This window comes from Coregonus clupeaformis, chromosome 8, assembly GCF_020615455.1.
Source record: "Coregonus clupeaformis isolate EN_2021a chromosome 8, ASM2061545v1, whole genome shotgun sequence".
NCBI classification, from domain to species: Eukaryota; Metazoa; Chordata; class Actinopteri; order Salmoniformes; family Salmonidae; genus Coregonus; species Coregonus clupeaformis.
In genome coordinates this window covers 26,198,277-26,211,525 of record NC_059199.1, presented here as the reverse complement: position 1 = coordinate 26,211,525, position 13,249 = coordinate 26,198,277, and the positions used below count along the sequence as shown (strand labels likewise).

General features: G+C 44.0%; 1 protein-coding gene across 1 annotated transcript in view; it reads left to right on the top strand.

Annotated features, from left to right (window-relative positions):
• The window catches only part of LOC121571444 (RNA-binding motif, single-stranded-interacting protein 3-like), a 284,697-nt gene that overhangs the window by 97,155 nt on the left and 174,293 nt on the right, over positions 1-13,249 (top strand). Inside the window, exon 4 of the mRNA XM_045221880.1 lies at positions 918-1,009. Coding sequence (XP_045077815.1) covers positions 918-1,009 — 92 coding nt within the window. The remainder of the gene's footprint in view (positions 1-917; positions 1,010-13,249) is intronic.

Genomic DNA, 13,249 nt, shown 5'->3' with positions numbered 1-13,249 from the left:
GGCAGCCACACTAGCTCGGCCCAGCTCCCCCCATTATCCCTTTCTAATTACACTTTCCTTGTGAAACAGTGGATCAGAGGCCACCATTGACTGCTTTTAATCTGGCACCAAATTTTAATTAACACCGACGTGACCCCTCCGCTGATACATCCCCGGGAATGTCGGGATCACAATAACTCATAAATCACAGCTGCAGATTTCATTCTCGCCTTTTCACCACTGATGGATTTCCGGAGGGGGTGGGAGAGTGGAAAACCCCCCCACAAAAAACAAGGGAAGGCTCTTGTACGACGGCGTCAACCTTTGAGAGATTTGTTTGCCGGGGAGAAAATGAAAAACCCTGTGAAATGAAATGGCTCTCTGTACTAATGGGCTGTTGTTGTGAGGAGCGTGATGGCCAACGTCAATCACTTCAAATATCAAGGGATTGAAGGGTTCGTTGTTTTGAGGGGGATTCCTTTCATAAGAAGAACCGATAGGCAGGTTAAAATAAAAATAAAAATGATTGGCATGTTTGTGTATATACTTTATCTGTGCATTGTTGTGATTCTTTGTATAGTTTTGCTGGAAAATGTGCTTTAAAAATGTAGCATTGTATAATGTAGGCTACTGTAGGACTTTAAAATACCAGTGTAGATTCCTTCATTCAAGTGGCTCGCCGGCTTGGGTTTGTTATTGCTAAACAGTTCATGTATGCTGCTAATTAACATTCCTAAGCATCCCCATATGAACGTCAGTGCCGCTAATTATTAAGCGATGTAGTGCTTACAAGATATGAGAACTGGCAGCCTCTGTGGTCATATTACCCACCTATTACTGCTACAATTACCAAGCCATGTCATTCTCTCTATCCGTCTAAGAACTCCACCTGCATTTCCCATCATTATTTTCTTCTCTCCTTCTCTCTTTACCTTCAGGATATGGCTTCGTGGACTTTGATAGCCCGGCTGCAGCACAGAAGGCGGTGTCGTCTCTCAAAGCCACCGGGGTGCAGGCTCAAATGGCCAAGGTAAGAACTGTTAGCACGTTAGCATCGGTGCTATACAGTATATGCTAATATAGTTAAGGCGTTAGCATGTTAGCATCACCACTTTATATGATAGTCTAGGCCAGGCTCAAATGGCCAAGGTTAGGAACTGTTAGCAACTTAGCGTCAACCCCACCAACGCTAGGCCAAGCTCATTCCTCAGGCATCCCCCTTAGTGGAATGGCTTTGCTCCATAAACACATTTTATAGAGTCCTTCGATGACTTACACCCATTACATACACTACATTATAAACCGGGTAGGTCGAGCCCTGAATGCTGATTGTCTGAAAGCCGTGGTATGACAAAAATGGATATTTACTGGTCTAATTACTTTGGTAACCAGTTTATAATAGCAATAAGGCACCTCAGGGGTTTGTGGTATACAGTGAGGGAAAAAAGTATTTGATCCCCTGCTGATTTTGTACGTTTGCCCACAGACAAAGACATGATCAGTCTATAATTTTAATGGTAGGTTTATTTGAACAGTGAGAGACTGAATAACAACAAAGAAATCCAGAAAAACGCATGTCAAAAATGTTATAAATTGATTTGCATTTTAATGAGGGAAATAAGTATTTGACCCCTCTGCAAAACATGACTTAGTACTTGGTGGCAAAACCCTTGTTGGCAAATGTTGTCACCTTCTCACCAAGCTGCTTGGCGATGCTCTTGTAGCCCATTCCAGCCTTGTGTAGGTCTACAATCTTGTCCCTGACATCCTTGGAGAGCTCTTTGGTCTTGGCCATGGTGGAGAGTTTGGAATCTGATTGATTGCTTCTGTGGACAGGTGTCTTTTATACAGGTAACAAGCTGAGATTAGGAGCACTCCCTTTAAGAGTGTGCTCCTAATCTCAGATCGTTACCTGTATAAAAGACACCTGGGAGCCAGAAATCTTTCTGATTGAGAGGGTGTCAAATACTTATTTCCCTCATTAAAATGCAAATCAATTTATAACATTTTTGACATGCGTTTTTCTGGATTTTTTTGTTGTTATTCTGTCTCTCATTGTTCAAATAACCCTACCATTAAAATTATAGACTGATCATTTCTTTGTCAGTGGCAAACGTACAAAATCAGCAGGGGATCAAATAATTTCTCCCCTCACTTTATGGCCAATATACCATGGCTAAGGGCTGTATCCAGGCACTCCGCATTGTGTCGTGATTAAGAACAGCCCTTAGCTGTGGTATATTGGCCATATACCACACCTCCTCAGGCCTTATTGCTTAAATATACAAGGTCTGCTCGCTCATTACTGAATATGGGCTTTTACAGTTGCATGGTCTGGCCCCTATCCAGATACAGACCCAGATACAGACTGTAATGTGTAGGACATGGTGGGAGGCCTGCAGAAGGGGAGTTTAGATATGCTCTATGTTTCCAATGGCACTGTCACCCATCTCTTCCATAACTACTCCACAGTGTGTGACAGGGGCAGGGCTGCGGCCATATACAGTACAGCACCATGCCGTGTGTGCATGTGTGTGCGTGCACGTGTGGTGGACACTGTCAATTAGGCTGTGCTTTGGTTGCAGTGGGCATAGGCGCCTGTCATGTGCTCTTTGATATGATTGTGTGAAAGTGGAAGCAGATGAGAGGAACTGGAACACGAGACCCCAGTGAACTTCACAGCTTGAGAGAGTGAATGGCCATACCATAAGGGCAGTTAACTAGAGGCGTAATTGAACATTAATCAGACTTTTTACTTTTACTGATGCTGCTGGCATTGGTGTTGATTAGAACTGTGGTAATGATGAAGATGAGAGATACTTCGATTTTTATTCACAATTCCAATAATGATGGTGAGGATAATGAAATTATGATGAAGATGATACCCCCATTATTGTGATGGAATATAATGGGAGTATCAGCTAGAGGGGAGATGATCTCCTCAAATGTACAATTTATCCATTCCCTAGCTTCACAAAGTGTCTGTCCTCCCTCTAATATTTATAAGAGGCCACACACACAGAATACAGATTAGGGAATATGCTCTTTCCCTATTTCATTTTAAACCTTTTTGTATTGCTTTCTGTTGTCAGTCAACATTCCCAGGAGTCGGCTTTTGTCCCAATATAAAACAGCTGGCCTTTTTACAGTGTTTGTGTGTGTGTGTGGGTGAACGTACTCTTGAATGTTTCCGGCCACATGAATTAAGGGTCTGGCATTCTCTACTTCTGTCTTTTTATCCCACTTCTGAGAGACATTAAGGGGTAGTTTAGTTTTTATTGACTCTCTGTATCTCTGTCTACTCAGTCTCTCTTCTACTTGCTCTCTTTCTCTCTGTCTCTCTCTATCTCTCAGCCTTTGTCTCTCTCTCACACAAACACACAGCCACACACACTCCCGTCTACCATGTGTTCGTTCGCCTGCCATACATTCAATGAGGACAATTTAGTCCCATCCATAATTAACGTGGCCGGTCTGTAGCTGTGACTTTGAAACACCAGTCGGTTGCCCCAGAGGCATCAAACAGGAACCCAGGTGAGCATCACCATCACATCCTTCAGGTGTAAATCATTGTGGCGACTGCTGCCACCCCGATGACTGAACACGGTCATGCTGGGGCTCATTCTCCTCATTCTCCACGTCCCAAGGCTCCATTTTGTCACGTAGATCTCCCACAACAAAGTAATAAACGGAATTGCTAGTCAGAGCCAGAGGCTTTGAGCTCGTTAAATAAAACCGTCAGAGTAATCAAGTTGCACCTTCTTTTCCCGCTGCAGTGCCATTAAAAGGCTTTTATTAAGATTACGTATTTTAAACACGGCTGCAAGGGTGAGAAGAGATGAAGGGAAGAGAAAGGTGGAGAAATGGGTCTTTATTTCGTCTTCCTTCCCCTTCTTTTGTCTGGATGTCCCCCCTCTGAATTAGTAATACCAAGGAAACGTGAAACATTGGCTTCCTTTTATTTCCTCCTCCCCCTTGGGGACTGTGACAGCATGAGGGAGGATGAGAACCATAATTAAGGTACCTGAAGGACACTTCCTTGTACCTCCCTCGCTGTCAGTCACCTACAAAGCAGCAGCTTGGGCGAGAGTATGTGTGTGTGTTCTTCAGTGGGGGGAGGGGGGGGGGAGGGGGGGAGGTCCCTCACACCTAGCTGAAGACTTCATTCTCCGTGTCACTGCGTGTGGAATGCTTTTTCTCCCCTCACGAAGACTGACATTAAAAGAGACAGAATGATAACAAGGAAACGGTCCGCGTCTCCCATCGCAGATGCAAACCTGTCAAAGAGCTCTCCTCCTCAACTCTCCGCAGGGTGCCATTTTCCCCTTGAGCCAATCACACTGAATTATGGGGTGAGCGCCCTCGATTGTGGTGTTTGTGTTGGAGAAGCAATTCCACCTGACAGCTGCTACCTCTCAGACAACAACCCAGTCTTTATGGAAATTATCTCTCTACCGTTGTCTTTGTTTGTCTTATGGTTGCCGAGATGAAAACAAAGCTCTCCCTTTCTCTCTCTCTTTCTCTCTCTCGCCAAGCTACCTGAACCAGCCCAGCTTAGCCATAGGATCCCCAACACACACGGATATTCACACGTCACACTCCCTTGACTATTTAGATTCACCCTGTATTCAATCTGAATTCACTGCCTCCTGAGCTAACAAACATTACCATGTTTATTCTCCAGTAATAGCAGAGAGGCAAATCGGAACGCGGGAGAAAATAACACATTTTTTTAAAAGCCCAAAATAAGAGCCTCTGGTTCATTTGAATGTGGAGGGTGTTATTGAGGTTGTTATTGACATGTAATATTTAGGAACAGGGAGTCAGGTCGAGGTTTACCCTCCCTAACTCAGGGCTGTTTACCCTCTCTGCCTCCGCTTGCCCTTCACTTCCTGTCCACATTAGAGTGAGGGGAAAATATGCTAAAAACGCTCAGCTCCGGCCCATCAGGCAGCCATCTCTGTTTGCCATTTGGAGATTTAAGGGCCCATGGAATCGTTACGGTAACGTTTGGGCCTCGGTCAGGGCAAAAGCCCACTAAACGTCGAATAACGGAGATTGACGTTCCTATCTCTCAGGGGAAATGTAAATATTGCATTTATATTCATACAAACAGTGAGGAAGCTCCCTGTGGGTGGTCTGGGCAGTCAGCGGTAGTATTATTTTCATTATTACCCTATTATCCTTTAAGGGTGATTTCTTTGACACAGTTCCTGCACTGACACCCCTTTACAATTTAACGAGACGAAGGGTGACCTCTGGACTTCAATCAAACGGATGGCTGACGCCGTTGTTGCTGTGGCTGAGAATAGCTAGGTTAGCTTAGCATAGCTGCTCTGCACCTTAGGCTGAGGTCAACTTTGCCTTCTTCTCAGGCAGTGGGAATCTATTCAGAAATAAATAATAATTGGCTGGACTAGAGGATACAGGTGCAGGTTCAGCAGCCATCTCTCTCTGCAGTTTGTGTTATCCCACCTTGAATATGATGCCATTTCAGCAAGACATTGCGAGCTGTTTGAGAACTATGTTTTTCATAAAGTATATGGTGTCAGCCAGAAGATAGTAGTAATCAGCACATTTCCCGGCTCCACGCGTAGTGTGATGCCATCGAGACTGGGGGTGTCATAGAGATTATGGTGTAGCCTAGTAAAGATGCTTTCTAGTTCCTCCGCTCCATATGTGTCTGCCTGTCACAGCCGCACTTTGAATACACTACAGATACACACACAACAGCACATATTTTGTGCATACTTCATGTATATTCTTGTCTCCTTATAAAGCCCATTCCTCCTTTAGCTTTATACTATACGTTTCTCCCCTAGTGACAGTATGACAGTATCACTGAGCCTGTGGGAGGATACAAAGCCTCTTTAGGTTCCACTACACATGTATATTCCTCTCTCTTAATCTCTCTAAATGCATAAATTGCATAGACGCCTCATGCAGCAGCGCTGCAGCATCAACTCGCCATAGCGGCAGTGCTCCTCTCACCCTCCTTTCCCCAAAGTGATACTTTTGAAGGGCAAAACCAGCACAAGTGAGAAGGACCATCTGACTAGCTCGCAGTCCCGTGCCCCGTCATTGGCTCACACTGTCTCAGCGCTCTAATTACGCTTCAATCATACGGAGGAGCGCGGCGTGCGGTAAATTATTTCACAGAGCAGCTTGGAGACGTGCAGAGAGAGAGAGCGAGAAGGAGAGGCGGAGAGAGAGAGGGAGAGGGAGAGAGAGGTCTGGCAGAGACTGTGTCACCACAGACAGCCGGCTGCAGCAGGAGACAGGCCAGCACTAATGAACAAAGTTACAAACTTATCAGAGGGAGAGAGTGTCTGGTCTGCCACACTCCCTCTAGAGGAGCGAGAGTCACAGTAACTTTTAATGGACATTGGCATACATCACCATCCCAATACACAGAGAAAGACTTAGAATTGAGACGGGATTTTTTTTTTTTTTTTTACTGTTTGTTGTGACTTCGCTTTGTAATTCAATTCTCAATTCATTATACGATCCTATCTGTAGTTGAATGGCACTACGAACAAAAACAAGTAATATTCTAATTAAAGCTTTATTCGGTGAATAGCTGTCTATTTTGTTACCAAATTGCCTAGCAGTGGCCCTGAGCCCAAATCGGTGTATTTCAAAAGGAGCGAAGGCCAGCCTCAATATGCTCGATGCTGCCATTGCTTCGCTTTGTAGCAAATATAAATAAATATAAATACGACTCAATAATGGCTACAGTATGCAGTTATTCAAATCCCTTTGATGTGGCAACTGTGTTAAGCCCCTCCCTTACTCCCTCAATTGATCTGCATCCACTACCAGACTGAGGGAGAGCCATTTCAAAGGACCCTGAATCCACCATCACAGATAGATACATACATGCATACATACATACAGTGAGGGAAAAAAGTATTTGATCCCCTGCTGATTTTGTACGTTTGCCCACTGACAAAGACATGATCAGTCTATAATTGTAATGGTAGGTTTATTTGAATAGTGAGAGACAGAATAACAACAAAAAAATCCAGAAAAACACATGTCAAAAATGTTATCAATTGATTTGCATTTTAATGAGGGAAATAAGTATTTGACCCCTCTGCAAAACATGACTTAGTACTTGGTGGCAAAACCCTTGTTGGCAATCACAGAGGTCAGACGTTTCTTGTAGTTGGCCACCAGGTTTGCACACATCTCAGGAGGGATTTTGTCCCACTCCTCTTTGCGGATCTTCTCCAAGTCATTAAGGTTTCGAGGCTGACGTTTGGCAACTCGAACCTTCAGCTCCCTCCACAGATTTTCTATGGGATTAAGGTCTGGAGACTGGCTAGGCCACTCCAGGAAACTTAATGTGCCTCTTCTTGAGCCACTTCTGTTGTCACCTTCTCACCAAGCTGCTTGGCGATGGTCTTGTAGCCCATTCCATCTGATTGATTGATTGCTTCTGTGTACAGGTGTCTTTTATACAGGTAACAAACTGAGATTAGGAGCACTCCCTTTAAGAGTGTGCTCCTAATCTCAGCTCATTACCTGTATAAAAGACACCTGGGAGCCAGAAATCTTTCTGATTGAGAGGGGGTCAAATACTTATTTCCCTCATTAAAATGCAAATCAATTTATAAAATTTTTGACATGCATTTTACTGGATTTTTTTGTTGTTATTCTGTCTCTTACTGTTCAAATAAACCTACCATTAAAATTATAGACTGATCATTTCTTTGTCAGTGTGCAAACGTACAAAATCAGCAAGGGATCAAATACTTTTTTCCCAGGTTAAGCAGCACTTTGCATTAGTTTACCCATTTGGTCAGAGAAAGGACAGTGATGCCCAGAACATGTTGAAGCTATGCTGGACAAAGCTGGATAGTGTTGAAAATCTGTGTATTTTTGGTTATGCCTTCATGGTGTTAGCAGTTTTACCTACAAGGTAATCTGTACAGAGTGTGCAAAGCTGTCATAAAGGCAAAGAGTGGCTATTTGAAGAATCACAAATCTCAAATATATTTAGATTTGTTTAACGCTTTTTTTGGTTACTACATGATTCCATATGTGTTATTTCATAGTTTTGATGTCTTCACTATTATTCTACAATGTTGAAAATAGTAAAAATAAAGAAAAACCCTTGAATGAGTAGGTGTGTCCAAACTTTTGACTGGTACTGTATAACAAGAGGAAAACTGCTGCAACCAATTTTTCGAAAGTGCACATAGTGTATTCTTCTATTCTAATTCGCAACAGTAAGTTAGTTATTATTATTATATATTTTTATTTGTTTTTATTTTTACAGAGCCTCCCGGGTGGCGCAGCGGTCTAAGGCACTGCATTGCGGTGCTTGAGGCATCACTACAGACCCGGTTCGATCCCAGGCTGTGTCGCAGCCGGCATCGACCAGGAGACCTATGAGGCGGCGCACAATTGGCCCAGTGTCGTCCGGGTTAGGGGAGGGTTTGTCCGGCCGGGATGTCCTTGTTCTATCGCACTCTAGTGACTCCTTGTGGCGGGCTGGGCGCATGCATGCTGACTTCAGTCGCCAGCTGTACAGTGTTTCCTCCGACACATTGGTGCGGCTGGCTTCCGGGTTAAGCGAGCAGTGTTGTCAAGAAGCAGTGCGGCTTGGCAGGGTCGTGTTTCGGAGGACGCATGGCTCTCAACCTTCGCCTCTCTCCGAGTCTGTACGGGAGTTGCAGCGATGGGACAAGACTGTAACTACCTATTGGATATCACGAAATTGGGGAGGAAAAGGGGTAAAATGTTTTTAAAAATCAAAACAACTATTATCGAGGTCCGGATCTACACACAAACACACACACTTGTGTGTTTGTTTCTTTGATTGGAGTATGTTGTGGGCTTGCAGTAGGCGGCTGTGGCTGCAGTAGAGTGCTTTAAGCTCTCCCAGCCCTTCCTAAAATGCGAGCCGCTGATTCAGCTGCCCCATTTCAATTTGTCTTCATCAGTCATACCAATTAACTCGGGGATTAGATTCCTCAATGCCAGCATCTCCAGCCCTCCTCCCTACCCCTCCCTTGTCTACCCTCTCTGCCAGCATGCACAGCCCTGACTACACACATTATAGATATGTTTAAATCTACGCTCCACTAACAGCTCCCTCGTAGACTTTCTTATCACTGGAGGTTTCGCAATCCCAACCAACGCTCTTCTTAGTATTCTGTGTGGTGGGTGGACTTCGGCGTATCAACAGAATTTTAAAGGAGAGGAGAGACTTCTTGACCATGTATTTTCTTTAAAATGTGTGTGATGGACGCCTACTATTTCGCCGTTTCCACACATTTTAAAGGAGACTACTCCTTGACAATGTATTTTCAGGGGGGATTTCTCTGCCATCATTTTCCTCTTCCTATCATCCTTCACGAGGCATGAGAGGGCAATTTCCCCTTACAGCCTGGAAACTGTGAACTGTGAGTTTCCCCTCCGACTGAACCAGCAGGAAAATACCACATGAGTGCCAACCTAAACCATGCAGTGAAGTAGGAGCTATTTAAAGCTAAGGGACTCCAAATGACATTGAATGACGAGCACTGTGCTCGTGCTCCTGAAACAGCTTATTTTCACATTCACACAGACATGGCTTATCTAATAAACCAAATAAGCCTCATCATGTAATTCGTTTTTTTATAGCACTATGCTATCATAATGTATGAATTTAGCTTCCATACATTTAGATGGCGAGAATAAGATATAATTTATGCATGAAGTTACATTGCTAGGGGTAATTAATCTGTAGGTTCTTCTATCTAAACACACATTAATCCACCGCCTCACAACGGCCTTACTGTGTAACACACACACAGTAGACGAACGAAAGCCCCACCAGCCAAGCTATCTTTAATTCACTAGAAAATGTAACACGATTAAGGTACCCTCCCACCATAGCACAGTTACATATTCAGGGCTTAGAGCTCCTGTCTGCGTGAGTTTACATTTCTACCGCACTGAGAAAGCCTCTCAACGTAATTAAGATTTAATGTTAATTCTGGGCGCTGCTGCACAGTCTGTTTGGATTTCGACTGGCTGCCGATGGTAACACAAACAAATAGTGCCGACCGTGTTACGTGCCTGGCCATAACGAGAGACTAATCACACAGCTTGGAGTGAGGATCATGGTCGGGTTTGTCCTTCTCATCCCATGACTGGCTGGCTGTCACCGGTTCATCACTGTCTGTCTGTCTCTGTCTCTTTTTGGTCGTCTGTCCCCCCACCATCACCATCCCTCGCTCTCTTTCTCTCTGTCTCGTTCTCTCTCTCTGGTTCTCGCTGTCTCTCTCTCTCTCTCTCTCTCTCTGGTTCTCTCGCTCTCGTTCTCTCTCTGCAGGGCCCTAATGAATTGTGCAGGCATGCCATGTTAAATTACGCTGACAGTTTCCATCATATTGGTGGGGGCTGTACTGTAGGAGGACTCTGAGACAGAGCAGCATAGAGCTCTGGCCATGTCAAAGGGCCCACGCATCAGCCAGGGCCTGCCTAGTGACTGTTGATGGATGGGGAACTGTGACACCCATGTCTCTTATTCAGACTAATGAGGGAGAGGGAACTGGGGAAGTAGTGGGCTCTGGCTTTGGCACTGCTGTTTTTTCCCCTCCATCTGAATGTCACTGTGTGTGGCAGTGTGTCTGTCCAGTCTCTGCTAGTGATCTCTGAGTGGGGGGTGAAAGGTCAACAACAACAAAAAAAGAATAGAGAAGTTAATGTCAAATCTGCATCTTCTGCTGAATGCTTGTTATTGAGCAGGGGAGGTGTGTTGCGTGCGTGTTAGCGTGTGTGTGTGTGCATGCTTGTGTTCATGTATGTGCGCGAATACGTGTGTGTGAAGAGGGGGGCTGTTCAGAGTTCACTAATGAAGCTGTCTCCAGGGCCCCAGTCAGAGCAGAGTGAGAGCCAGTCAGCAGTTCAGAGACCACGGGGGCAGGCTTGATACTGGGGGTAGAAATTATCACCCTCTGCGGGGTGATTCCTCCACGCCACATTTCGCCATCCGGGGTTGTTTACCCTACAAAACATACTGTACATCAGCACATCCTAAAAACAGACCGAGCCCTCCTCCAAGGCTGTTAACCTTGAGCCCTGTGTGGATCTGGGTGGATGATGCATGTTCGGCTGTATGCGCTTGTAAAATCATAGTGAAATATCTACACTACCAGACAAAAGTTTTAGAACACCTACTCATTCAAGGATTTTTCTTAATTTTTACTATATTCTACATTGTAGAATAATAGTGAAGACATCAAAACTAGGAAATAACACATATGGAATCATGTAGTAACCAAAAAAGTGTTAAACAAATCAAAATATATTTTATGTTTGAGATTCTTCAAATAGCCACCCTTTGCTTTGATGACAGCTTTGCACACGCTTAGCATTCTCTCAACCAGCTTCATGAGATAGTCACCTGGAATGCATTTCAATTAACAGGTGTGCCTTCTTAAAAGTGAATTTGTGGAATTAATGCATTTGAGACAATCAGTTGTGTTGTGACAAGGTAGCAGGGAGTATTCAGAAGATTGCCCTATTTGGTAAAAGACCAAGTCCATATTATGGCACGAACAGCTCAAATAAGCAAAGAGAAATGTCAGTCCATCATTACGTTAAGACATGAAGGTCAGTCAATACGGAACATTTCAAGAACTTTGAACGTTTCTTTAAGTGCAGTCGCAAAAACCATCAAGCGCTATGATGAAACTGGCTCTTATGAGGACCGCCACAGGAATGGAAGACCCAGAGTTACCTCTGCTGCAGAGGATAAGTTCATTAGTTACCAGCCTCAGAAATTGCAGCCCAAATAAATGCTTCACATAGTTCAAGTAACAGACACATCTCAACATCAACTGTTTCGAGACCATGTGAATCAGGCCTTCATGGTCGAATTGCTGCAAAGAAACCACTACTAAAGGACACCAATAATAAGAAGAGACTTGCTTGGGCCAAGAAACACGAGCAATGGACATTAGACTGGTGGAAATGTGTCCTTTGGTCTGGAGTCCAAATTTGAGATTTTTGGTTCCAACCGCCGTGTATTTGTGAGACGCGGTGTGGGTGAATGGATGATCTCCGCATGTGCATTCCCCACTGTAAAGCATGGAGGAGGAGGTGTTATGGTGTGGGGATGCTTTGCTGGTGACATTGTCTGTGATTTATTTCGAATTCAAGGCACACTTAACCAGCATGGCTACCACAGCATTCTGCAGCGATACGCCATCCCATCTGGTTTGGGCTTAGTGGGACTATCATTTGTTTTTCAACAGGACAATGACCCAACACACCTCCAGGCTGTGTAAGGGCTATTTTACCAAGAAGGAGAGTGATGGAGTGCTGCATCAGATGACGTGGCCTCCACAATCCCCGACCTCAACCAAATTGAGATGGTTTGGGATGAGTTGGGCTGCAGAGTGAAGGAAAAGTAGCATATGTGGGAACTCCTTCAAGACTGTTGGAAAAGCATTCCAGGTGAAGCTGGTTGAGAGAATGCCAAGAGTGTGCAAAGCTGTCATCAAGGCAAAGGCTGGCTATTTGAAGAATCTCAAATCTCAAATATATTTTGATTTGTTTAACACTTTTTTGTGTACTACATGATTCCATATGTGTTATTTCATAGTTTTGATGTCTTCACTATTATTCTACAATGTAGAAAATTTTAAAACTTTTGTCTGCGTTCTGTCGTCTGTAATTTGCTGCAGAGTTGTTGTTGTGTCTCAACCTGTGATGAGTCTGTTATGTCTTTGCCTTGGTTATGTCTCACTTGCTTCTAGCTTCCTGTGCTAAGGGTGCTCCTCCTATACCGTGTTTATTGTGTCTGGCTTCTCATATTTGGTCTGTGCGCTATGTTTGTGTTGCGTCTGTGCTGTGCCACTGTTATCATGGCATTGTCTTTGTACTTTTGCAATGTTGTCTTAGTGTTATCTCTTTAATGTTAGGGTTATCTCTTTGTTGTCCGTGTGTTATCATCTTGTAATCAAGGCAATGGCTTTGTGTTGCAACACCTAGTATAATCATCATGCTATCTTAATGTTATCTTTTGGTTAGAGTTGTCTTTACAGTAGTCGAAGTCTAACTCGCATCCTCCCCTCTGGTATTGTCTTAGTATTTTGCCTTTGTAGTTTTGTCATTATATAATTTAGTTGTTGTGTGTGATTCCTCCAGTGTTTATGTGTTGCGTGCTCATCACGTCCTCCGTGTTTATGTGTTTACACGGCTACATGTCTGTGTTGTCCCTGTGTTGTTATGTTTGGTGCAGAGCAGACCTGATTGAAACCAGATGGCT